Genomic DNA, 27,019 nt, shown 5'->3' with positions numbered 1-27,019 from the left:
TAGAGGCATAGCCTCGGTAATGGCAGCCAGAAGACAACTATGGCTACAGAATTGGTCTGCTGATGCGACATCTAAAGCGAATCTCACAAGAATGCCCTTTAAAGGATCTCTCTTGTTCGGAAGTGAATTGGAGAAGTTAGCCAGCAAATGGGGCAAATCCCCAGTGCCTCGGCTACTGGAAGATAGGAATAAAAGATCTCAGCGTCCCTCACCCAGAAGAACCAAGGGCAGAGGCTCGCAATGCTTTAGACCCTACAGGAACTTGCAGTTCCAGGCACCTCATCCCTCCGGAAGGTCCTAGCCCTTTCGGAACTGACAGACCAAGAGAGGAGCAGGCTCCAGCCATGCTCCACAATGAGAATGGGTCGATCCATCCACAGGAAGAGGAAATAGGGGGTCGACTTGCCCTCTTCTACCAAAGATGGGTCAAGATCATGTTGGACAAATGGGTACTAAACATCATTCGAGAAGGCTACTCTCTGGAGTTCTGCAATGTGCCTCGAGACAAATTTATGATGTCACCCCCACACTAAGAGACTGGCAGTGGAAGCCAGCCTGACAAGACTACTCAGTCTGAAGGCAATAACTCCGGTTCCCACGCCCCAACAAAATATTCCATTTATTTTATCGTTCCCAAGAAGGAAGGATCATTCTGACCCATCTTGGATCTCAAGAACGTCAACTGCCATCTGCGGATACTACACTTCTGCATGAAGACCCTTCGTTCTGTCATAATGGCAGTACAACCAAGAGAATTTCTAACCTCCCTGGACTTCTCCGAAGCCTACCTTCACATTCCAGTCCATCAAGATCACCAGCGTTTTCTACGCTTTGCGATACTGGGTCACAATTACCAGTTCCAGTGCTACCTTTCGGCCTAGCAACTGCCCCCAGAACATTCTCCAAAATTATGGTGGTCGTGGCGGCAACACTGAGGAAGGAAGGAATCTTGGTACACCCTTACCTGGACAACTGGCTGATCAGGGCAAAGTCTTCGGAAGAGAGCCAGCAGGTGACCAGCAGAGTCAAGAGCCTACTGCAGGAACTTGGTTGGGTCGTGAACACTGGCAAGAGCAGTCTGCAGCCCTCTCAATCTCTAGAGTACCTGGGGATCCATTTCGACTCCAAAGAAAACAAATTCTTCCTCCCTCCCCCGAGGAGAAGGAAACTGATGGAATAATTACAACGACTGATGACCAATACACTGCCCAAGGTATGGGATTATCTTCAAGTCCTCAGCCTCATGGCATCAACCCTGGAGGTCATCCCATGGGCAAGGGCCCACATATGACCGCTCCAATGCTCCTTACTGTCACGATGGAACCCACTGTCCCAAGACTACTCAATTCGCCTCCAACTACCAGCAGAGGTACGTTCTCAGCTTCAGTGGGGGCTACAGGAAAACCACCTAAGCAAAGAAGTAAGCCTATCCCCACCGAACTGATCTTGCTCACTACGGATGCGAGCCTGCGAGGGTGGGGAGCCCACTGTCAGGAGCTGACGCCCAGGGACAATGGAACAAGGAAGAGGCGGAATGGAACATAAACCACCTGGAAGCTTGAGCAGTCAGACTAGCGTGCCTGCGATTCAGCCACAGACTGAGAGGCAAAGCGATTCGAGTAATGTCGTACAACACTACAACGGTAGCTTACATCAACCGCCAGGGAGGAACCAGGAGCCAGCAGGTGTTGCTGGAGATAGACCCTCTCATGGCATGGGCAAAGATAAACTTACAAGGGATCTCGGCCTCCCACATCGCAGGAAAAGACAACGTCTCAGCAGACTTCCTCAGCAGAGAGAGCCTGGACCCAGGGGAATGGACGCTGTCAACCACAGCCTTCCAACTGATAGTAAATCGCTGGGTTCTCCCAGCCATGGATCTACTGGCCACCTATCTCAGTGCCCAAGACCCCAGGTTCTTCAGCCACACTCCCAAGGGATCGACGCTCTCATCCAGACTTGGCCAGAGGAAGACTTACTGTACTCTTTCCCCCCATGGCCGCTACTGGGCAAGGTCATCTGCAAGATAGAGCATCACAGGGGACTAGATTTACTAGTGGCCCCGGATTGGTCAAGGCGACCATGGTACGCAGAAATGCAAATACTCCTTGCGAGGAACCCTCTGTGCCAACCTCCACACAGGAAGATCCGTCTTGATTCTCTCGTACGGTCTGGCCCTTGAGAGGACTCGCCTGAAGAAGCACTGTTACTCGAAGGCTGTGATTGACACCCTGCTCCAAGCGCACAAGTTCTCCACATCCCTGGCATACATACGGATCTGGAGAATATTCGAAGCCTGGTGCGAGGAATGCGGGATACTCCCGCAGACGGCCAAGATTCCCATGATTCTGGACTTTCTACAGTACGGTATAAAGAAGGGGTTGTCACTCAACTCTCTCAAGGTCCAAGTAGCCGCACTGTCGTGCTTCAGAGTCGAAGTGGACGGTATCAGACTAACAACTCATCTGGATTTGTCCCGCTTCCTGAAAGGGTTAAACAACTCTGGCCACCCCTAAAGTGGCCGGTGCCCCTATGGAATCTCAATCTAGTATTAGACTTCCAGAAGAGGCTTCCTTCAGACCAACACATGGTCTGACACCACGCCTCTTAACAATGAAGATGGTATTCCTGGTGGCAATATGTTCAGCTCGTCGCATCTCCAAATTATAGGCACTATCCTGTCGGGAACCATTCCTTAGGTTCACTCCTGGAACCCCATACAGCTGCACACCGTCCCCTTCTTCCTATCGAAAGTGGTCTCCAAGTTTCTTTTGAATCAGGCCATCTCCGGATGAACATAAGGACTCTGAAGACTCTCGCCTTCTTCACCACCTAAATGTCGGCAGATTCCTGGTGTGATACCTGGAAAGATCGGAACCGGTACGCAAAACAGATCATTTGTTCATTCTTCACAGCGGGAAGAAGCAAGGAGAAGCGGCCTCGCGGGCGACCATAGCCCGCTGGATCAAAGAAGTAATCAAGGCAGCATACATAGAGGCAGGAAAGCCCTTACCACTACAGGTTAAGGCTCATTCTACGAGGGCCCAGGCAGTCTCTTGGGCAGAAACCAAGCAGCTGTCGCCCGCCAAGATCTATCGGGCAGCAACGTGGTCCTCCATACACACCTTCTCCAGGTTCTACCACCTGGATGTTCAGGCCTGAGAAGATGCAGCCTTTGCAAAGGCAGTATTAAGTGGGCCACAGGCAGCCTCCTGCCCTGTCCGGGAGGAGCTTTTCTACATCCCACTGGTCCTGAGTCCATCTGGCTACACGCTAGGAAATGGAGAAATTACTTACCTGATAATTTAATTTTCCTTAGTGTAGACAGATGGACTCAGCATTTCGCCCATGGCTCCAGAGAAGGAGAACCTCGGAAAGCGAACCTCGAGACCAAGCAAATAAGGGTAAGCCGCTGCCTACCCCTAGTTCATGACACCCACAGTTTGTCCGGTGTCAGCATTAATTGGTTGAGTGCACTGGCGGTCTCCAGTTTTGAAATCAGTTGAACCAGTTCAATCAAGTTTAATCAAGTTAATTGAGCAAAGATATCCACAATGGCTTTTCGAAGAGAATACTGAAGAGCTGAGGTTACTGCAGGGGTATATCTAGAGTGACGTTAGCTTTGAAATCTGACTCTGTCTCCCATCTTCTAGCAGAAGAGCACATAACCCACTGGTCCTGAATCCATCTGTCTACACTAAGGAAAACGAAATTATCAGGTAAGTAATTTCTCCAATTGCACCTCTGTTTATTCCTTCATGTCAGGCATGAATGAGACATTCTGGTGATTTAAGAGTGCTGATAAACAAGAGAAAAACAACAAAAGTGCAAAACTTTTAATCTATTGCTACAATCCCATTTAAAAGGACACTTCCTTATAAAAATGGTAGAGTGAATAGCTTTATTGAAGTTATTATTGTTCAGCTGTTTGCTGCACCGGAATACTTGGACAATAAAAACATCAGCTATGTGTTCAGGGGGGGAACGCACTGGAGAGGTAGCAGGAGCAGGAATCCAGGACTGGCCAGTGTGGCTGTGACTGAGAGCTGTTCTCGTCCCACTGGCCAGTTTAACAACCATTCTTTTTCCAGCTACCACTGCAGCTTGTTTTGGGGGGAGTTACTGTGCATCACATGCATGCTGAAGATAGTTTGACACTATTTTCCAAACTCCTTGGTTAAATGATGCCTGAGTAAGGGGCAGTGGTGTGATTTTTTTTTCAACTGGAAAGGTTCTTTTTATTTTGAAGCCAGGTTTGTATGGACTATGTGCTGTGGTTTATAAAAGCTGCTGAACTGGAATTAATTTAAAAAAAACCACGTGATTTCGTATTTTTCTTCCATCTGAACAAATTTGCTACATCTTTTTTCTTTTAGCAAGACTGGTGGACTCGAGCTCTCTGCGGAAAGCTATAGAAACTGTCTATGCTGCCTACCTGCCGAAGAACACGCACCCCTTCCTTTACTTGAGGTGAGCAAGCCCGGTCATCCAGGCCCCTCAACCAATTCCACACAATGGGGATAACTTTCAAACAACCGTGTGTGGCGACATATATATTCATATATGGTTGTAGGCAGATTTACCATAGGATTTTATAACCTGTGCATATCTGATATATGCACATTGTAAAACACGGGTATATTTCTCCTGCAACATATATTCATAGGTATGCTTTCGCGTGAATAAATTCAATATATTGGAAGTGAGTACTTTTTCTACCTGTTTTAAAAAATATATATATATACTCGTGTATGTTTTATGCACAAAAAATAAAGTAGGCCTTGCTCGCATAAATTAGTATATTTAAAAAAGTTTGCCCAGTCCTTCTCCAGGTCATTGAGACCCTCCTGGTTTTTCAGTCTGAATTCCCCACATTTCACTCAGACCTTACACTCAGCCAGTAGTATATAATAAACACGTTTAATAATACTTACACAAGATAATAAGTGTAAAATTTATGCAAGATTGTTGGCAAGTCTACGTGCATAAGTTTCTTTTAGAATAATAACTTACAGGTGTAAATGTTGGCCCTGCCCTGGAAAGCCTCTAGACTGCCCCCTTTTTATGCATGTATGTGTGTGACAAAAGCAAAAATATATGCATTTGTTTGATGATTAGCATGTATGCAAGTATATAATACATTTGTGGTTATGCTAATTATTACATGCATGATGTTTTGAAAATGCACCTCTTAGTTTCCTTTTTATTTTGTATTTTTATTTTCTTTAAACTTTTTGGCTTTTCACAAAACCATGGTAAACATTTAGCAAAACAATGAAAAACTGAGAAACACAACCAATATTTTGTCATAGAGAGAAAATGTACCACCAGAGACTAGATCTTCTGCAACTTCATAAAAATACCAACAAGTTGGATGTCATTTAGTCCCTTTCCATTATTCCACATCCCTCACTCACTCACTTCCATGAAAGGTGAAGAATAGCAATTCCATTTAGCTAATATGAGCCTGCTGCTTGAAGTTAGTTTTTGAATCCATAAAGGGGGGCAGTTTTCAAAGGTTTTTATCTATGTAAAAATGGCTTTTACAAATTCTGCATCCCCCCATCCCACATGTGGATAAAAGTATGTGCACGGTTTCACAAAGTGAGTATTTTATTTGCGGGAAAAGAGTGCTTGCGGTGATTTTCTTTTGAAACCAGCATGTATACTTTCCAGTATACATTCTGCACCTGCTGTGGGCACTTTGTACTCGTATGTGCACCAGTAGATTTTCAAACGAAAAACATAAGAGACATTCCGTGTTCTGTGTAGCTTACAATCTAATTAAGACACAAGGTAAGACAAGGGGCCTCTGGAAATGCTTTTATTATCCAGTGCTGGCTGGCTGATGCCTGGTGCCATTGGCCTAATATACTGAAAATGGAGGCCAAGATAGTAGGTATGAAGATTCTGTTTTTTCTTAGTTTCCAAATGAACCTCAATATTATACTTGAAGAGAGACCTAGGGAAACTAAATGGCAGCATTGAAAAGAAATAAAACACTCTGAGCCAATTAATTTTAATTGCCTGAATTTTATCCAGGAAATATGTTGTTGCCATTTTCTAGCATCCTCCTTGAAGGATAGAAGTGTAAGCTATTAGTTTAGTGGTCAGAGTATTGCTTTGACCTCTACACTGGTAGCTTACGTGACCAGCATGGCCATCAGAGCAACACAAGATTCTCTGGGATCCAGATGTAGGATTTGAGCTCCTGGCCTGCTTTTAAGATTTGGGGTGGGGGGAATGGACATAAAGCTTTTAGCAGGGGTAGGAGAGGAGGGTGAAACGTTAGTGCCGCTGACTTTTAAACAAGATGTATTTATTTTGGGCAGCAGGGGAGGTGGTGGAAAGCATATTAAGCCTAGAGGTATGCAACTTTAAATAGCTTTTTGGAGGGCTTGGGAATCTTTTGGATGGGGTGGGATCACTGGATCAGGCCACAAAACCCTCGTGTGAGCTTTTCTTTTCTTTTTTTAAACACTGCTTAACTAGTGATATTCTTTAAATATCACTGGTTAAATTAGTTATCCAGGAACGTGTTCCTGGATAATTTCCTGTTGCTTACGATTGGATATAACCGAATAACTTATTCAACTAACTCCAAATATTAAGAGTTAGCCAAATAAGCTATTCGGCTATCTCAGCTCGACCTTGGAACACCCCCAAAATGCCTAAATCTGTCTATAGATCATCTCTGAAATCACATGAACTTTGGCAGTCTAATATCAAAACCTAACTTTATACCTATCACCTGTCTATTTAGCCCACATTAGGCACCGTATCTTTGAATTATGTTATTAACCCCATATATCTTAATCCAAGTTATTTCGACCTGTTCATTGTAAGACATTTACTTGTCACTGTTATTGTTTAGAATGTAAACCGAATTGATCAGTAATTCTGTTATTGGAAAGTCGGTATATAAAAATGCTAAATAAATAAATAAATTAAATCATGATAATGACTGACCCAGCTAAAAATTAGGCGGATAAATGTCACAATATTCAAAAAGCCAGCATTCAGCTGGATAACATGACAGTCTAACTAATAATTTTGGAAAGGTAAATTTTATAACAGAGTACCAAATTCCTCAAGCTTTGACAACAAGCAAGAGGCAGAAGGATGTACATCAGAGATAAAAAGCAGAACATAATCTATATACAAAACTTTCTATTTAATTCCAGCCACTCCTGTTCCATTGATCTCCAGGGGCAGCCTAATATGTACCTCAAGTGTCTCAATTACTAAGGTAAAAAGGAAGGGTGATATGGGGACATGTTTGCTGTGTTCTTCTCCCAAGCAAAATAGTGGAGTACACATGCCATTAACATTGATTTCGAGCACTTGAACATGAACATTGCCCATTTCTGAAAATTAGCACCAACATTAAATTAACCTCTCTCATGAAAGAGCACTTTATCCAGTTCAGGGTATGGACCATATCCCCTCCCTCCCTCCAATTTCAGTAGCCTCTATCACCCTTAAAGTTCTTGACACATTATTATAAGAATGGCTTCCTGATATGAACCTTGCTTGATCCCCCTGTATCAAGTTTGGCGAAAGTTCATCAAGCCTCTTAAGCCAATACTTATGCAAAAATCTTCAGGCTGGTATTCAGTAGAGAGATTGGCCTATGGGAGACACAGTCTTCCCTGGGTTCCCCAGCTTTAAAATAAGAAATATTGAAGCCTCATTCATCAACTTAGTTGGCATTTAAAAACACTTTGATAATTCTAACCAAAATGGGGCCCATTTGATTACCAACTTTTTTTTTTTGTATAATAACTTATATTAAACTTCTTTCCTTTTCTACACAGCCCTTCCCCTCTCCCCTCAGCCTTACCAAGTTTCAAATCTGGTATGGCTTCAGTCAGAAAGGAGGAGGCCTTCAGCTGTGATATTTCGCCAATTTGAGTAACTTGGCCTTCTCTAGAAAGGCTTTAATAGCACCTTGATTCAGGTATCCTTGTGAGGTATAAATGGATTCATAGAAATTACTAAAAACCTTGGCTATTTCAACTGGAGAGCAAAGACACTTGCCATGTACTTGTACTTTTGACCGTGTTGGCCTCTTTATTTTTTTTTTCTATCTAAGCTGTCCTACCTGTATTTACTGAAGACTATTTCCTTGTTAATATAACAAAATAAGATATATGTTTTTTCTTTTTAACAATTCTACTCTATTTTTTATTTATTTGTGGTTTTAATTACAGATGGGCTGAAAATTTGCGATGTAGGATCAAGATGGAAAATCCTGCAGGTGGTCCAGGGTTTCTTCCATGGGGCAGGGTTTATCAGGTCACTATAATAAGATCCCTGGAAATTGGTTGAAAAACTGGATCCAGTGTCCTTGATCGGATAGGGGAACTTTACCAGTTTTTCCTGAGATTTCTAGGAGTTTTGTTGTTGTGATTTCTTAAACTTGGCTTGCAAAAGAGGATCACCAGATAATGGGAGTGTTTTACAATTGCAAATGTAATTATTTTTTTTATTTTTGGTGGCCCATCTCAGTTTGTAATACATTTTGGTTTTTGCTGTTCCCCAGCCTGGAGATAGCACCACAGAATGTGGACGTGAACGTTCATCCAACAAAGCATGAGGTGCACTTTCTGCATGAGGACTGCATCATTGAGCGCGTGCAGCAGCACATCGAGAGCACGCTGCTGGGTGCAAATGCCTCCAGAATGTATTTCACCCAGGTGAGGCCTATCGGAAAGGGTGGCATGATGGAAAACGAAGTTTAATTTATATACGTGGGCTGTCTCCTCCTTGGCAGTAACATAGAAACATAACATAGAAATGACGGCAGAAAAAGACCAATCGGCCCATCCAGTCTGCCCAGCAAGCTCCCATACTTATTTTTCCATATCTATTTCACCGACCACCAAGTTCAGGGCCCTTGTTAGTAACTGATTCAAATTTCCTTCCACTCCCTGCCATTGATGCAGAGAGTAATGTTGGAGTTGCATCAAAGGTGAGCATAAGGCTTAATGGTTAAGGGTAGTAACCGCCTCATCAAGCAAGTTACCCTGATGCTTGTTTACCCAGACTGCACAGATCAATGCCTTGTTGGATGTTGTCTGTATGTAAATCCTCTTTTCCACATTTCTCCCTGCCGTTGAAGCAGAGAGCAACGCTGTATATGGATTCAAAGTGATGTATCAGGCTTAATTGGTTTAGGGTAGTAACTGCTGTAATAAGCAAGCTACCCCCACGCTTATTTGTTTACCCAGACTGTGTAGCTCAGTCCTTGTTGGTTGTTGCCTAAATGCAAATCCTCTTTTCCACATTTCCCCTTGCCTTTGAAGCAGAGAGCAATGTTGGAGTTGCATTAACCGTGTGAAGGCTTATTGAGTAAAGTTAGTAATCACCAGGTAGTAGCCTCCATTCCAGCAAGCCACCCCCGTGGCTCTTCTCTTTATTCCCATCCTCTAGTAGTACTGGGTCCTTGGCATTCAGGAAACCTGGACTTGGGCCTAGCATTTTAGGGCATTGCTTGGGTGATGCAAGTGGGCACCAAAGGGGCACTGATAGATGTGTGCGGCTGCCTCATAGGAAGAGTCTTTCAACCCTGTATCAGCAGTAGAACCTGAGCTGTAACATGGGAAAGGGAAAAAATAAGGGTTAAAACTATTGAATCCAAAAGAGGAACATTTTTTTTTCCTTGATCTAACTGTGCTCAACATTCCTCATTGTGTAAGGAAATATCTCATTAGCAAATAGCAAGTAAAGTCAGTTCAAAGAAAGCGGGCCCTACTCTACAAGAAAAGCAGGTGCTGTATCAGGATACAAATTATATCGCAATGATAGGGAGGATCAAACTGGTGGGTGTAGCATTTTGTCTGGAAGGGTATAGAGTCCAGCGGGATAAAGATCATACAAGAGACTAAATGTTCAGTAGACTCTATAAGGGTAGAAATCAAATGTGTGTTGGGTAAAGTTCCCCTATCCGATCAAGGACACTGGAACCAGTTTTTCAACCAATTTCCAGGGATCTTATTATAGTGACCTGATAAACCCTGCCCCATGGAAGAAACCCTGGACCACCTGCAGGATTTTCCATCTTGATCCTACATCGCAAATTTTCAGCCCATCTGTAATTAAAACCACAAATAAATAAAAAATAGAGTAGAATTGTTAAAAAGAAAAAACATATATCTTATTTTGTTATATTAACAAGGAAATAGTCTTCAGTAAATACAGGTAGGACAGCTTAGATAGAAAAAAAAAATAAAGAGGCCAACACGGTCAAAAGTACAAGTACATGGCAAGTGTCTTTGCTCTCCTTTTGAAATAGCCAAGGTTTTTAGTAATTTCTATGAATCCATTTATAGAGTATACTACCGTCCACCTGGCCAAAATAATCAGACAGATGCTGAAATGCTAAGAGAAATCAGGGAAGCTAACCAATTTGGCAGTACAGTAATGGAGATTTCAATTATTCCAATATTGACTGCGTAAATGTAACGTTAGGACTTGCTAGAGACATAAAATTCCTGGATGGAATAAACGACTGCTTCATGGAGCAATTGGTTCAGGAACCAATGAGAGAGGGAGCTATTTTAGATTTAATTCTTAGTGGAACGCAGGTCTTGGTGAGAGAAATAACGGTGGTGGGCCACTTTGCAATAGTGATCATAACATGATCAAAAGAAAAACCTGAAAGGTGCAGCTGCAAAGGTTAAAAGTGTACAACAGGTGTGGACATTATTTAAAAATATAATCTTATAAGCGCAGTCCAGATGTATTCCATGCATTAAGAAAGATGGGAGGAAGGCAAAACGGTTATCAGCATGGTTAAAAGGTGAAGGGAAAGAGGTTATTTTAGCCAAAAAAAATCCTTCAAAAATTGGAAGAAGGATCTGAAGAAAATAGGAAAAAGCATAAGCATTGTCAAACTAAGTGTAAAACATTGATAAGGCAGGCTAAGAGAGAATTTGAAATGAAGTTGACCGTAGAAGCAAAAACTCGTAATAAAAACATTTTAAAATAAATCTGAAGCAAGAAACCTGTGAGGAAGTCTGTTGGACCGTTAGATGACCAAAGGGTTAAATGGGTTTTTAGGGAAGATAAGGCCACTGCAGAAAGACTAAATTAATTCTTTGCTTCTGTGTTTACTAATGAGAATGTTGGATTCCCAATCTTCCAGTCTCGCAAGGTCCTCCTGTAATGTATCACAATCCGCTTGTGATTTAACTACTCTGAATAATTTTGTATCATCTGCAAATTTGATAATCTCACTTGTCGTATTCCTTTCCAGATCATTTATTAATATATTGAAAAACACCAGTCCAAGTACAGATCTCTGAGGCACTCCACTGTATACCCTTTTCCACTGAGAAAATTGACCATTCCCTGTATGTACCAGGATCAGTCCAGACAGTGGGTTATCTCCCCCTTCCAGCAGATGGAGCCAAATAGAACTTTAAAGGATGCTTCCTTATAAGGTAGTGCACCCTCTACTAATCCTCAGTATTCTCTTGACTCCAGCAGATGACAGTGGTGGCTTTCGTTCCCCACTGAGATGACTAGAAAGCTATTTTAGGAATTTTCTCTATTTTCCTCAGCTTTCCTTCCTTTTGGATTGGATCAAGTCTAATTAAAAAAAAAAAAATCTTAGAATTTTGAATTTTCTGAGGGAATTATTTGGAGAGCTTTCCTGTAGCCTCCGCTACTGTTTTAGTGGGAGCATTCTATAGCTTGCAGGCAGTACTATTTGCAGCTCTCCCAACCCCTCCCATCTCTGTTGTCGGGATAAGTTTGTTTTTATTTCCTTTTGACAGGTTATTTCCTCTCTTCCTCTCTCCGGGGTGCAAATCGGTGGTGCCGACCTCTCCCCCTGTGGCTGCTATCCGACCCGCTGCTCCTGAGACGCCGTTTTCCTCGGGGCAGCCGGCACAGAGAGGCGTTATTCCTCTGGGCCTCTATCTGTGGGTCGCTGAGAGATAGAGAGCAGGACTGAAGCGGAGGCTATTACCCGCTTCTTACAGCCACGAACCTGGTGAGCGTGAGGAAGAACAGGCTGAAGCGGAAGTTTTTTCTGCTTCCTGCAGCTTTAAACCTTACCTGTTTCTCACGTTAAGAACAGCTGGTTCCCTTGTGGCTCCATCAGGGTTCCCCATGCCTCGTTCGTCCAGGTGCTGCGCTTGTAGAGAGTCCAGGTCGAGGCTCTCCCGCGAGGAGATTTGCACAGCTTGCCTCCCTAGTGGGGAGGGACCCTCTCAACCACTGGGCCGCTCTGGTTCTCGTCTTCTGGCACGCCTCGACGCTCAGGGGCCGGCCCCGATCCCGCTGACCGCAGGAACGGCAGCTAAGTCGCAGCTGAGATCCCTACCCTTCAAGGGCAAGCTACTATTTGGGGAGGATCTGGACCAGATTATCAAGTCCCGCGGAGAGAATAAGGTACACAAGTTTCCAGAGGATCGCCCTTGTTCTTCTAGGTCTTTTAATTCCACTAGAAGCCGATTCAGGAATAAACGTTGTTTCCGCCAGGCAAGGACTGCAGCTCCTCGTCAGCTGTCTTCTCGATCTCAATCCTGGACTCAGTCCTTTCATGCCTGAAGACAGCTCCGCTCTGGTCCGGCCCAGGGGATGTCCTCCAAGTCTTCACAATGAAGCTATGCCGGCCCACTCCCCGATCCCCAGGATAGGGGGACGTTTCTCCCTTTTCTACGAGGAGTGGGTCAACATCACGTCAGATCAGTGGGTCCTGGATATTCTAGGACACGGCTACGCATTAGAATTTGCTCGGCCGCTAAGAGACAGGTTCCTCTTCTCTCCATGAGGCCCAGTCCAGCAACATAGTCCGGCACACACTCGACAGGCTTCTGGCTGTCGGAGCAATTCGTCCGGTCTCCCCCATGGAAGTAGGCCAGGGACATTATTCGGTATACTTTGTAGTCCCCAAGAAGGAAGATTCCTTCCACCCGATCTTGGATCTCAAGATGGTCAACAGGGCCCTCAAGATTCCCCACTTTCGGATGGAAACCTTGCGCTCTGTGAAAGCGGCGGTACACTCCGGAGAATTTTTGGCCTCCCTGGATCTGATGGAAGCTTATCTACACATTCCCATCCTCCAAGCGCTTCAGCGTTTTCTGCGTTTCAAGATTCTGGGACAGCATTTCCAGTTCCAGGCTCTACCCTTTGGTCTTGTGACCGCTCCTCGAACCTTCACGAAGGTGATGATAGTAGTAGCTTCCGCTCTCCGGAGGGAGGGAGTCTTGGTGCACCCATACCTGGACGACTGGCTCATTCGGGCAAAGTCCACTGGGTGGCGAAGTTGACCACCCAGCTCCCTCGGTTGGGTAGTCAACTTCGCCAAGAGCAGCCTTTCTCCATCTCAGTCTCTGGACTTCCTGGGGGTGCATTTTGACACAGCGCTGGGCAAGGTGTCTCTGCCCCCGGACAGGGCTCATACACTCATAGGTCAGATACAGCAATTCATCGGTCTCTCACTTCCAATGGCGTGGGATTACCTCCAGGTCCTGGGATCTATGGCTTCCATCATCGATTTGGTCCCCTGGGCGCTTGAACATATGCGTCCCTTACAGCGTGCCTTACTCTCCCGCTGGAAGCCGGTGTCTTGGGACTTTCAAGCCATCCTTCCTCTCCCGCAGGGAGCCAAGGACAGTCTCTCGTGGTGGTTCAACCTGTCTCATCTTCTCCAGGGTGTTCCTTTGGACATCCTGAAATGGGTAATCTTCACAACAGACGCCAGTCTCTCTGGCTGGGGAGCGGTGTGTCAGGTGAGTTCTGTGCAAGGGAAGTGGGTGCTGTCCCAAGCAACATGGCCGATCAATCACTTGGAGACCAGAGCAGTGCGTCTGGCATTGAAATGCTTCCTACCTCTCATCCATCATCACTCAGTCCGAATACTCTCAGACAATGCAACCACTGTGGCCTACATCAATTGCCAAGGGGGCACGAGGAGCCAGCATGTCTCTCAGGAGACAGACAGGTTGATGGCGTGGGCGGAGACTCATCTCTCCCGCCTAGCGGCTTCCCACATCGCAGGCGTAGACAACGTTCAACCCGACTTTCTCAGTCGTCAACATCTAGATCCCGGAGAGTGGGAACTCTCAGAGGAGGCGGTGAATCTCCTGTTCCACAGATGGGGGACCCCCTATCTGGATCTAATGGCAACCTCCCAGAATGCCAAGGCAGCTCGGTTCTTCAGTCGCAGAAGAGAGTACGGCGCAGAGGGAGTGGATGCCTTAGTCCTCCCCTGGCCCCGTCACGTTCTCCTCTACTTGTTTCCCCCTTTGCCTCTGGTGGTCAAGGTGCTTCGGAGAATAGAGTCCCACCAGGGTCCGGTAATGCTGGTGGCACCAGAATGGCCCCGTCGTCCGTGGTTTGCAGACTTGATCAACCTCGCAGTGGACGGACCTCTTTGTCTGGGTCACCTTCCACGCTTGCTGCATCAGGGTCCGGTATCTTTCGCCCAGGCAGATCGCTTCTGTCTTGCAGCCTGGCTTTTGAGAGGTGCCGGCTGAGACGGCGTGGATACCCAGAGGCCGTTATCTCGACCCTCCTCAAGGCTAGAAAGACGTCTACCTCCATCTCCTATATCAGGGTATGGAAAGTTTTTTGAGAACTGGTGTGCCTCCATACCTGTGTCGCCACGGACTGCCTCGGTGGCTCAGATCCTATCTTTTCTTCAACAGGGACTGGACAAGGGTCTGGTCTACAACTCGCTGAGAGTGCAAGTCTTTGCCCTAGGCTCTCTACTTCATCAACGAGAGGGAACTTCCCTCTCCTCTCACCTGGATATCATCCGATTCCTCAGGGGGGGTGAAGCACGTGAAACCCCCGGTCCACGCTCTTTATCCTTCATGGAGTCTCAATCTCATTCTCCGAATCTTGGTTGGACCACCTTTTGAACCCATGCGTTCCACGACCCTCAAGGATATCACTCTCAAGACAGTTTTCCTGGTAGCTATCTGTTCTGCCCGCAGAATCTTGGAGCTTCAAGCACTCTCATGCAGAGAGCCCTACCTTCGTTTTACAGATTCAGGCATTTCCTTGCGCACTGTGCCTGCTTTTCTGCCCAAGGTAGTTTCTGAGTTCCACTTGAATCAGACGGTAGAGCTTCCATCCTCAGCGGACGCATCAGCGGATCTACACAAGCTAGATGTCAAGCGTATCCTCATTCGCTATCTGGAAGTCACTAATGATTTTCGCTTGTCGGACCATCTTTTTGTTCTCTGGCATGGTCCGAAGAAGGGGGCCAAGGCGTCGAAAACTACCATTGCTCGCTGGCTGAAGGAGGCGATCTTGGTGGCCTACTTTGGAGCGGGTTGACAACCTCCGACGGGTCAAGGCCCATTCGCTTCGAGCTCAGGCTGCTTCCTGGGCGGAGATGCAATCGGTCTTGTTCCAGGAGATTTGTCGAGCAGCAACTTGGAAATCGTTGCATACCTTTGCTCATCATTATCGTCTACACATACAGTCGCCTACTTTTGGCTCTAGGGTCATTCGAGCAGGGCTTTCCAGGGCCCACCCTATGTAGGGAAGCTTTGGTACATCCCACTGTCTGGACTGAGCCTGGTACGTACAGGGAAGAGAAAATTATTCCTTACCTGCTAATGTTTGTTCCTGTAGTACCAAGGATCAGTCCAGACGCCCTCCCTGACTGTTTATTGGATTTGGGATTGCCTCTCTGCTCAAATTGTTCTTCAGTGCCTTTTTTCCTTTGGCTGGTTAATGGTTCATTCTGCACGTTTGTTGTTGACACTGTTTTATGCCCTTTGCACACTGTTATTTGTTACTTAATTCTATTGTTCTTGATCCATCCTGATTTTCCTCTTTGCTTTGATATACTCCATACTGAGGATTAGTAGAGGGTGCACTACCTTATAAGGAAGCATCCTTCAAAGTTCTATTTGACTCCATCTGCTGGAAGGGAGAGATAACCCACTCTCTGGACTGATCCTTGGTACTACAGGAACGAAAATTAGCAGGTAAGGAATAATTTTCTTTTTAATCCTACTCCCTGTTTCCTGTCTCTTAACCAGTTTGAAATTCACGAAAGGACATAGTCTCCTATACCATGACTTTTTAGTTTTCTTAGAAACCCTCTCTTGAGGGCCTTTGGCAAACACCTTCTGAAAATCCAAATACACTATATCTACCAGTTCACCTTTATCCACATGTTTATTAACCCCTTCAAAAAAATGAAGCAGATTTGTTAGATTTACCCAAGGGAAGTTTTGACTATGTTGACTGTGTTCCATTAAACCATATCTTTCTATATGCTCTATGATTTTGATCTTTAGAATGGTTTCCACTATTTTCCCGGCACTGAAGTCAGGCTCATTGGTCTATAGTTTCCCAGATCGCCACTGGAGCCCTTTTTAAATATTGGGGTTACATTGATCACCCTCCAGTCTATAATGGATGATTTTAATATGTTACAAATTTTAACTAATAGATCAGAAATTTCATTTTTTAGTTCCTTCAGTACCCTAGGAAGCATACCATCCGGTCCAGGTGATTTGCTGCTCTTTATTTTGTCAGTCTGGCCTACTACATCTTCCAGGTTCATAGTGATTTGATGGAAGCAAAGAATTAATTTAGTCTTTCTGCAATGGCCTTATCTTCCCTTAGAGCCCCTTTAATCCCTCGGTCATCTAATACAGGGGTCCCCAACCACCAGTCCGCGGACCGGGCTGTGGGAGTTTTTTGCCAGTCCGTGGCGCCGCCAAGCACCGGCAGATGTGTCGCGCGCTCCCGGTTTCTCCCGCTGCCGTTGCCGCCGGGCTGTCAGCACGTTCAAGCCCAGTGGGAACGGCAGCGGTGCTAGAAGCTGTGGCACCTGCGGCTGACCTTTTCTTCTTCCTGCGCCTGCCCCCCCCCCTCCCGTGACCCGGAACAGGAAGTGATACGCGGTGCGCGGGAAGAAAGAGCCGTGCCGCGTGATAAAGTAGCAGCGGTGGCTGCAGCATCGGTCCCCGAGCTATTGAAGCAGCTGGTAATCGAGAAAGGAGTCAGCAGCATGAGCCTCCCGCGGCCGATGGGATTATTCTTTCTTGGCCTGCGGGGGCTGGAGGAGGAGGCTGCTGCAGCTCACATTTGTGCTCGGGGAGAGGGAGAGGAAGTGAGTGAGAGAAAGAGAGAGAAGCAGCCAGCCAGCCTGTGTGTGATTGACTGGTCAGAGAGCTGATGTGTGTGTGTGTGAGAGACAATGAAAGTGACTGCTCAGGGAGATGACTGATGTGTATGTGAGAGTGTGAGACATTAGTCAGGGAGGTGACTGTGTGTGAGAGAGAGAGAAAAAGCATGGAAGTGAGAAGTCTGGGTATGTGGGAAAGCATGGGCGTAAGAAGCCTGGTGTTGTGGGGGGTGAAAGAAAGCATGGGAGTGAGAAGCCTGGGTGAGTGTGCATGCATGAGAGAGAGAGACTGCTTGGTAAGGTGACAGTGTGTGTGAGAGAAAAAGACTGGTGTGTGTGAATGTGAGAGAATGTGATTCAGGGAATGAGAAGCCTGTGCACGTGGAGAGTGAGCATGGAAATGAGAGAGACTGGTATGTGTGTGTAACAGAGAAAGTGATTATGGGAATGAGAAGCCTGTGCATGTGGAGAGAAGCATGGGAGTGAGAGACTGGTGAGTGAGTGTGTGTGTGTGTGAGAGAGACAGAGAAAGTGATTATGAGAGTGAGAAGCCCCTATAATGTAAGTAGAACAGGGGAGAGGGAAGCCTGTGTGTGTGTATGGCATGAGAGAAACTGTTCAGGAAGGTGACTGGTGTGTGTGTGCCAAAGACTGTTTGGGAGATGATTGGTGTGTGAGAGACAGAAACTGGTCATGGGGGCATGACTGGTATGGTGTGTGTGTGAGAGACATGGGCACTAAGGAAGAGGACCATAAGTATAGAGCTTAGCTTCTTCTGCTGCTTCTGGTGTGTGCCGCGGCCTGCAGGGAAGGGGAGTAGGAGAGCTGCTGGAGGGGGTAAGTAAAGGTGGCTTTTTTTTTTTTTTGTGTAAACTGTTTTTTATTATTTTCAAAGGAATATACAATCAACTGGGGAGGTGTAGATCCTTCACCCCCCAGAACAACAACAACCAGAAAAGAGTAACACAGTAAGTCACTAAGTTTTCTCCCCCACCCACCCAGTACTATCAGACCAAACACGTGGAGAAGCTACCCGCCACCAAAACCAGAACAGAAACAGACTAGAACCATCAGAAACAGTTGTGGAGAACAAAAAAAAAATCAATCATTGAGGAGAAGACTTCGTGCACGGTGCGGAAGAGACTGAATGTAGGGATGCCAGATGGCTAAAAATCGGCGTCGGTTGACTGGAGATCGCCGAGCAGCCAATCCCTCCATAGTCGCCATGGAGTGCAGTCCATTTCGCCAGGCCCAGAAGGAGGGATGTTCGGGCGCACGCCAAACAGAGAGGATGATCTTCTTACCTACAAGACATGCCTTTTGCAGGAACATGCGCGAGCCAGGATCCCGAATCCGAATTGGGGAGATACAGCCAAACAAAAGCCAATGTGGCGTTGCAGGAAAAAGGGTGGCTTTTTAAGTTTATTTTTCTTGACTGCCATTTTAATTGTGTGATGTTAGCTTTTTTGAAATATTTTATTGGTGTTTGGAGAATGTTTAATAGTTTTTATGAGTTTTTAATTGTTGGATGTTGTTCTGTTCATAGCTGTTTTGAAACATTTATTCTGCTTATTATTATAGTTTTACAATTATTTCTGTGTGGGGATCTATAGCTGCTTGCTAGTTCTGTTTTCCTAATAAGAGGTGTATTGGTTTTTAGGACCTGATTTAATATTTGTAGTGTTGCCTTTTCATAGATAGGGTTGCACCTGTTTGAGTGTATTCCATAATACAGGTGTAACTGTGTGTGGATTAGTTTATGTGCATTACTACAGATCCTGGGAGTATGTTAGGTCGGTTCTGTGTCTGTTACCGAGATGAGATATTTTTCTAGCATGTAAGCGTTTGTATCGGTCTTATTTGTTGTGTTTTCTCAAGAGGACATGCATTGGTGGTAAACTGCTGTCTTTTCATAAGTAGGGCTATTGAGCCTGGAAGTAGAAGGAGTTTGAGTTGCTGTTACTGAGATGTCACCAGAACCAGAATATCTTTTTTGTAGGGTGAGTTGTATGGGGAATGTCATAATTCTGCTTTACATCCATTATTGTGGGTCAGGGGGGTTCCCATGGATACAAACTGTACTTTTACATCTAGCCCCGTGACGATCATGGGTCAGTGTGCCATGCATGTGAGAACCTATGGTGAGTTGAGTCACATTCACATTATAAATGTCATAATTAAATGATAAGTGTGCACTAAAATCCAACCCCCTCCATAACCCCGCCCCCATATGACCAAAGCCCCGCCCCTGCCCCGCCCTGCCGGGCCATGGAAAAATGGTCTTGCTTGAAGCCGGTCCCTGGTGCAAAAAAGGTTGGGGATCACTGATCTAATAGTCCAACTGACTGACTCCCTCATAGGTTTCTTACTTTGGATATATTTTTAAAAAGTTTTTATTATACGTTTTTGCCTCACCGGCCAACTTCATTTCAAATTCTTTCTTTGCCTGTCTTATCAATGTTTTACATTAACTTGACAGTGCTCATGCTTTATCCTATTTTCTTCAGATGGATCCTTCTTCCAATTTTTGAATGATGTTTTTTGGCTAAAATAGCCTCTTTCACCTCACCTTTTAACCATGCCAGTAATCGTTTTGCCTTCCTTCAACCTTTCTTAATGTGTGGAATACATCTGTATTGCCCATCTAGGATTGAATTTTTAAACAATGTCCATGCCTGTTTAACACTTTTAATCTTTGTAGCTGCACCTTTCAGTTTTTTTTTATAACTTATTTTCCTCGTTTTATCAAAGTTTCCCTTTTGAAAATTTAGTGTTAGAGCTGTAGATTTACTTATTGTCACCCTTCCAGTTATTAGTTTAAATTTTGATCATGTTATGATCACTATTGCCAAGTGGCCCCACCACAGTTACCTCTCTCACCAAATCCTGAGTTCCACTAAGAAGTAAATCTAAAATAGCTCCCTCTCTCGTTGGTTCCTGAACCAAGTGCTCGATGAAGCAGTCATTTATTACATCCAGGAACTTTGTCTCTAGCAAGTCCTGATGTTACATTTACCCAGTCAATGTTGGAATAATTGAAATCTCCAATTATTATTACACTGCCAAATTGGTTAGCTTCCCTGATTTCTCTTAGCATTTCATCTGTCTGACCATTTTGTCCAGGTGGACGGTAGTATACTCCTAGCACTATACTCTTACCTAACACACATGGGATTTCTATCCATATAGATTCTACTGAGCATTTAGTCTCTTGTATAATATTTATCTTGTTGGACTCTATATCCTCCTGGACATAAAGTGCCACACCCCCACCAAATTGATTCTCCCAATCATTCAAGCCGACGGAGCGCACTATTAGCCGGCATTTGGACGCGCGTTTTGAACACGCTAGCTTTACCCCTTATTCAGTAAGGGGTAATAGCGCGTCCAAAACACGTGTCCAACCCCCCCCCCGGAACCTAATAGCGCCCGCAACATGCAAATGCATGTTGATGGCCTATTAGGTATTCCTGTGCGATTCAGAAAGCAAAATGTGCAGCCAAGCCGCACATTTTGCTTTCAGAAATTAGCGCCTACCCAAAGGTAGGCGCTAATTTCTCCGGGCACCGGGAAAGTGCACAGAAAAGCAGAAAAAACTTTTCTGTGCACCCTCCGACTTAATATCATGGCGATATTAAGTCAGAGGTCCCGAAAGTAAAAAATTAAAAAAAAAAAAATTTAAAATGGGCCTGCGGCTGGCGGGTCAAAAACCGGACGTTCAAGTTTGCCAGCGTCCGGTTTTCGAACCTGTGGCTGTCAGCGGGCTTGAGAACTGACGCTGGCAAAATTGAGCGTCGGCTGTCAAACCTGCTGACAGCCGCCGCTTCCGTCAAAAAAGAGGCATTAGGGACGCAGTAGTGTCCCTAGCGCCTCTTTTTACCGCCGGGCCTAATTTTAATAAATTAAAATACTGAATCGCGCGCACAGGAGAGTGGCCTGTGTGCGCGCCGGGAGAGCAGGCGCTTGCCCGCTCTCCCACGTTTTTACGGCCCGATTGCGATATAATTTGTACTCTGATATAACACTGTCCCATTGGTTATCCTTCTTCCACCAGGTCTCTATGATGCCAATTAGTCAATCTCATCATTTACTGCTAAACATTCCAACTCTTCCATCTCGCATACAGACATTTCAAAATGTGTGTTTTGTTTGTATTAACAACCTGCTTTTCAGTTGTTAGGGAATATTTGGAAATCTTTAGCTCAGGTAATTTTTTTTACATATAGGCACATGAACTACGTTTGCTCTTATTGGAACCTCTCTGTTGGGATGCCCTAACGCTCCTGTTTCATTAGTAAACTTCAAGGATACATTCTTCCAAACCATGCACTGCTGAGTGACTGTCTGCTTTCCCCCTGGTTCTAGTTTAAAAGCTGCTCTGTCTCCTTTTTAAAAGTTAGTGCCAGCAGCTTGGGTCCACTCTGGTTAAGGTGGAGCCCATCCTTTCGGAAAAGTCTTCCCCTTCCCCCAAAATTGAATCCTTCTTCCCTGAACCATCGTCATGCATTGAAACTCTGGAGCTCTGCCTGCTTCTGGGAACCTGCATGTGGAATAGGAAGCATTTCAAAGAATGCCACCCTGGAGGTTCTGGATTTCAGCTTTCTACCTAAAATCCTAAATTTGGCTTCCAGAACCTCTTTCCCACATTTTCCTATGTCGTTGGTGCCCACATGTTCCAGTGGCGGAGGTGGCCGCCTTGAAGGATATTCAGGACCGCAAGCTGGAGGTGCAGCTCAAATGGATGTTTGAGGTCTCCGCATTGAGTTTTCGAGCGGTGGTGTGTGCCAGTCTTATGCAGAGGGCCTGTCTGTGTTGGGTGCAGAAGGCTCCTGAGCGTGGGACAGCAGAAGACAGTGCTTCCCTGCAGGTGGCCTGGCTAGAAGCTGGGATCGTCTATGTGGCAGATGCACGCTATATGACTTGGTGCATAAGTTGGCTTGCAGCATAGACTCATCGGTGGCGGCTTGTAGCTTCCTGTGGCTGCGTAATTGGTCGGCAGACTTATCATCCAAGGTCCAGCTCTGCAATCTTCCATTCAAGGGGAAGTTTTTGATCAGAGAGGACTTGAATCAGTTGATGAAGATGTTGGGGGAGTTGAAGAGGAACAGTTTGCTAGAGGACAGGAAGCCCACTAGGAAAGTGTTTGCAGCTTGAGCCCGTTTTCGGTATTCTCACAGATTTCGGTCCGGCAAGACCTCTTCTGGCTCCACGGCAAAGCAGGGCATCTGATATCAGCAGTCCTTTCATGGAGCTCGCAGGTTGGCTAGAGATTGGTCAAGCCAGGGCTCTGGCGGTGGAAAGTCAGCCCAATGAAGCCAAGGGGTCCCCACTCCATTGTAAGCAGATTGTCCAACTTTTACAAGGGGTGGGAAAGGATTACCTCGGACCGCTGGGTGCTGGAGGTAATTCGTGAAGGCTACACTTTAGAGTTTTCGTACCCAGTAAGGGAGAACTTTGTGAGTCTCACGTGGTCTCTCGCAGCAAGCAGGAGGCTGTACTGACAATTCTGCAGAAGCTGCGTGACCTCAAAGCAATTTGTTCCCATCCTGTTGTCGGAGCAGGGCTGGGGGAGGTATTCCATTTACTTCATAGTGCCCAAAAAAGAGGGCTCTTTTCGGTCCATCCTCGACTTATAGAAGGTGAACCAGTCCCTTCGGGTCCTGCATTTTTGCATGGAGTAGCTACGCACCGTAGTGCAGTGGTGCGCAAAGGAGAGTTCTTTGCCTCCCTGGATCTCACGGAAGCGTACCTGCACATTCCCATCTGGAGGAACCATCAGATGTTTCTTTGTTTCATAGTGTTGGGCCAGCATTTTCAGTTCTAGGCCCTCCTCTTTGGTCTGGCAACGGCACCACGCACATTCACCAAGGTGATGGTTGTGGTTGCAGCGACCCTTCGCAAGGAAGGAATTTTGGTTCATTCGTATCTGGACAATTGGCTGATTCGTGCAAAGTCCAAGGATGAATGCGAAAGGTCTCTCCAGAGGGTGCTGCGCACCTTGCGCTCTCTCAGTTGAGTCATAAATGTGCAGAGGAGTCATTTGGAGCTAACTCAGTCCTTGGTGTATCTGGGAGCTCTGTTCGACACTCGGTGGGGCAGGGTCTTCCTGGCAGCGGACTGGATTGTGAAATTGCAGTCCCAGGTGAAGCTGTTCCTTCGGCTGATGGTTCCAATGGCAGGGGACTATTTACAGGTCCTGGAGTCCATGGCATCCATGTTGGATTTGATTCCTTGGGCTTTTGCAACGCATTCTGTTGTCGAGATGGAGTCCTTTGTCGGAGGAGTATCAGCGTCCCTTGCCTCTCTATTGAGAATCCATGTCCAGTCTCTCATGGTGGCTGTCTCATCTCAATCTAGAGAAGGGGATGGCCCTGGAGCCGCTGAACTGGGTGGTGGTGTCCACAGATACACATCTCTCCAGTTGGGGGGCAATTTGCTTGGGCCAGTCGGCACAAGGTCTTTGGCTTCCAGGAGAAAGGTCCTGGTCAATCAATCGCCTGGAGACTAGAGTGATGCTCCGAGCCCAGGAGGTTTTCCTGCCCCTGGTCAGGGGGCGGGATGGTTCAGGTATTGTCAGACAATGCGACTGTGGTGGTATACATCAATCGGCAGGGCGGAACGAGGAGTTCCTGCCGAGGCTTGGAGGTTGTTTCCTTGGGCGGAGCGCCATTTTGAAGGTCTAGCTGTGTCGCACATAGAGGGAGTAGACAACATACAGACAGATTTCCTCAGCAGACAATAGCTGGATCCAGGGGAGTGAGAGTTGTCCCCTGAAGCGCGGAATTACATCTGTTCCAGGTGGGGAGTTCCCCAGTTGGATTTGATGGTGAAGCGAGCCAACTCAAAGATGGAAAGATTTTTCAATCATCGAAAGGAGCCCAATCAGTGGGACTCTATACTCTGGTGTGCCCCTGGCCAACAGGAATCCCTATGTATGTGTTCCCCCTGTGGCCCCTTATTGGGCAGGTCCTCAGGCGCATAAAAGCGTGCCCGGGAAATGTGGTGCTGGTGGCGCCGGAGTGGCCTCAACGTCCGTGGTTGTAGATCTGGTGCAGCTTGCAGAGGAAGGTCCCCTCAAACTAACGCATCTTCCAAGGCTACTGCAGCAGGGTGTCCCATATTCTCGGATAGGGAGGATCTCTTCTGTCTCGCAGCTTGGCTTTTGAGAGGCCGCAGCTGCGTTTGAAGGGCTACTCTGAGCAAGTCATTTCCACGCTTCTGCAGGCTAGGAGACCGGCTACCTCCATGGTGTATGTTAGGGTCAGGAAGGTTTTTGAAGTGTGGTGTCAGTTGGACCCCCTGGCGGTGAATGTTTTGCATATTTTGGAATTTCTGCAGCATGGCTTATCCAAGGGGTTAGCGTACAACTTGCTGCATTTACAGGTGGCAGCTTTGGGAGCGCTCAAGGGCAAGTGTCATGGTCGGATTCTTGCTGCTCATCCAGATGTAATCAGGTTTCTCAAGGGGGTAAAGCATTTGCTCCCTCTGGTACGTAAGACTTGTCCGGATTGGAGTCCATACCTGGTTCTTCGCATCCTGTGTGGAGTCCCTTTTGAGCCGTTACAGAGAGCGACCCTGAAGGATTTGATGTTTAAGGCGGTGTTTTTGGTGGCTATTTGTTCAACTAGGAGGATTTTGGAGCTTCAGGCTCTCTTGTAGGGACCCATTTTTACGGATTTACAGCAACAGGGTTTCGTTACGAATAGTGCCTTCCGTTGTGTCCAAAGTGGTGTCCTCCTTCCATGTCAATCAGACAGAGCTGCCAGGGTTTCCGGAGTGGTTGAGAGATTCCCCTCAGAATAGGGAGTTGCATCTTTTGGATGTGCGGCAGATTCTTTTATATTATTTGGAGGTCACGAATACTTTTCCCCATTCCGATCATCTTTTTGTCTTATACGTGGAGTTAAGAAGGGGGACAAAGCCTCTAAGGCTACCATCTGTCGTTGGCTTAGGGAGGCTATTTGTTTGGCGTACATTTGTAAAGGCCGGCCGGTTCCTGTGGGTTTGAAGGCTCACTCCACAAGGGTGCAGGCCACGACCTGGGCTGAGTGTCAGCTTCTTTCACCACAGGTGATTTGTAGGGCTGTGGTGTGGTCCTCAATTTCATACTTTCACCAGACATTATCATTTAGATGTGAGGGCGCAGGATGAAGCGTCTTTTGGTGAGGGTGTTCTGCGCGCAGGTCTTTCAGATACTCACCCAGTGTAGGGGTGCTTGGGTACATCCCACTGGTCTGGACTGATCTGGGTATGTTCAGGAAAGGAAAATTGGTTCTTACCTGCTAATTTTCGTTCTTGTAATACCACAGATCAGTCCAGAGGCCCTCTCACTTGACTCTGAAAGAATGACTTTTCCTGTCATGTTTAAAAAAAAAAACCAATCAAAGAAGAAAGGAGAATAGCATGTGAAGGTGTTAGTAAGCAAACTTTTTGGGCTGTAAGGAGTGTCCTGGTTGGACAGGATCTGCGGTGTTCCAGGTCTTGTTTTTTGTTGTGGAAGCGCAAAGTTTACAGTTTTTAGGGATTTCCAACCCTTTAATCCTTCTCCCGTTTCGAGGGGTGTTTTTTTTTTTATTATTCTTGGCTTGGGTACAGATCAGTACTGAGAGACTGCAGGTGGCAGTTATGTAGCAGTGCCTCAAAGTTTTGCTTTCTCTGACTCCATCTGCTGGAAGTGATGCAAAACCCACTGGTCTGGACTGATCTGTGGTATTACAGGAACGAAAATTAGCAGGTAAGAACCAATTTTCCTATCAGTTATTTACTCTTTCGGATAATAGAAGGACTAGGGGGCACTCTATGAAGTTAGCAAGTAGCACATTTAAAACTAATCGGATAACATTATTTTTCATTCAATGCACAATTAAGCTCTAGAATTTGTTGCCAGAGGATGTGGTTAGTGCAATTAGTATAGCTAGGTTTAAAAAAAGGTTTGGATTACTTCTTGGAGGGAGAAGTCCATTAACTGCTATTTATCAAATTGACTTAGAGAATAGCCACTGCTATTACTGGCATCAGTAGCATGGCATCTGCTTAGTGTTTGGGTATTTGTAGCCTGGATCGGCCACTGTTGGAAACAGGATGCTTGATGGACCCTTGGTCTGACCCAGTATGGCAATTTCTTATGTTCTGGGCCTCAGTCATGGCCCAGTCAGTGCCATGTCAGAGAGAAAATCGTTGATTCTGAGTTGGTGTGTTGACCTGGTAGAATCAGAGCTCTGCTTGGTGTTGGTTATTTAGACCCCTAGCTGTTTCATTGGCTCAGCTTTTAAACATTTTTTAAAAAGCTCAGGGACTGTTGCTAGTAAAGATGATGCTAAGGCTGGGAATGTTATGATTTGCCTCCGTTTGCACAAGTTTTCAGCCATGCTGTACGTTCTCTGCTTTTTTCCATTCACAATTTTTATTATTATCAGTAACAAGCAAATACAGTATCATTACCAGTAATAAAACAAATACCAATACATGGCCATAGTAACAATTTCTAAGTTTACTCACTTTCCCATTTACCCTCTAGATCCCCATCAACCCTTCCCCCCTAAGAATCAGGAACTGCAAGCAGGCTGTTTGAAAATTGCAAAAGAGAAAAAGAGAAAAGAAAAAATTAAACATACAGAAACTTGAAGAGAATAAAATAAAATAAGCAGACTCAGTATAAGCCACAAATTAAAGAAGACCAACTCTTTCTTTGTTGCTTTAGAAAGTACTAACAGCAAGCACCTCATTTCCAAAGAATTACTTGTTATGCCTGGCATACCAGGTCACATAAGGAGACCTAATTTTATCAAATTTGAAAACATTATTCCTCCTTAGGGCTGAAATCCTAGATAATTGGTAAATCTTATGCAGGCAAGCCAATGTGTCAGCCAATGTTGGTAACTCTCTACGTACCAGAGCAATTTCACAGTG

At 45.7% G+C, this 27,019-nt stretch overlaps 1 protein-coding gene across 1 annotated transcript in view; it reads left to right on the top strand.

The window, feature by feature from the left end:
• Window positions 1-27,019, top strand: part of MLH1 (mutL homolog 1) — a 180,564-nt gene that overhangs the window by 62,889 nt on the left and 90,656 nt on the right. The window contains 2 exon segments of the mRNA XM_029589829.1: window positions 4,377-4,470; window positions 8,546-8,699. Of these exon segments, the coding sequence (XP_029445689.1) occupies window positions 4,377-4,470; window positions 8,546-8,699 (248 nt within the window).

Source organism: Rhinatrema bivittatum, chromosome 2, assembly GCF_901001135.1.
Source record: "Rhinatrema bivittatum chromosome 2, aRhiBiv1.1, whole genome shotgun sequence".
Taxonomy (NCBI): Eukaryota; Metazoa; Chordata; class Amphibia; order Gymnophiona; family Rhinatrematidae; genus Rhinatrema; species Rhinatrema bivittatum.
The sequence above is the reverse complement of the archived record's forward strand: the minus strand, read 5'-3'. Positions and strand labels throughout refer to the sequence as shown.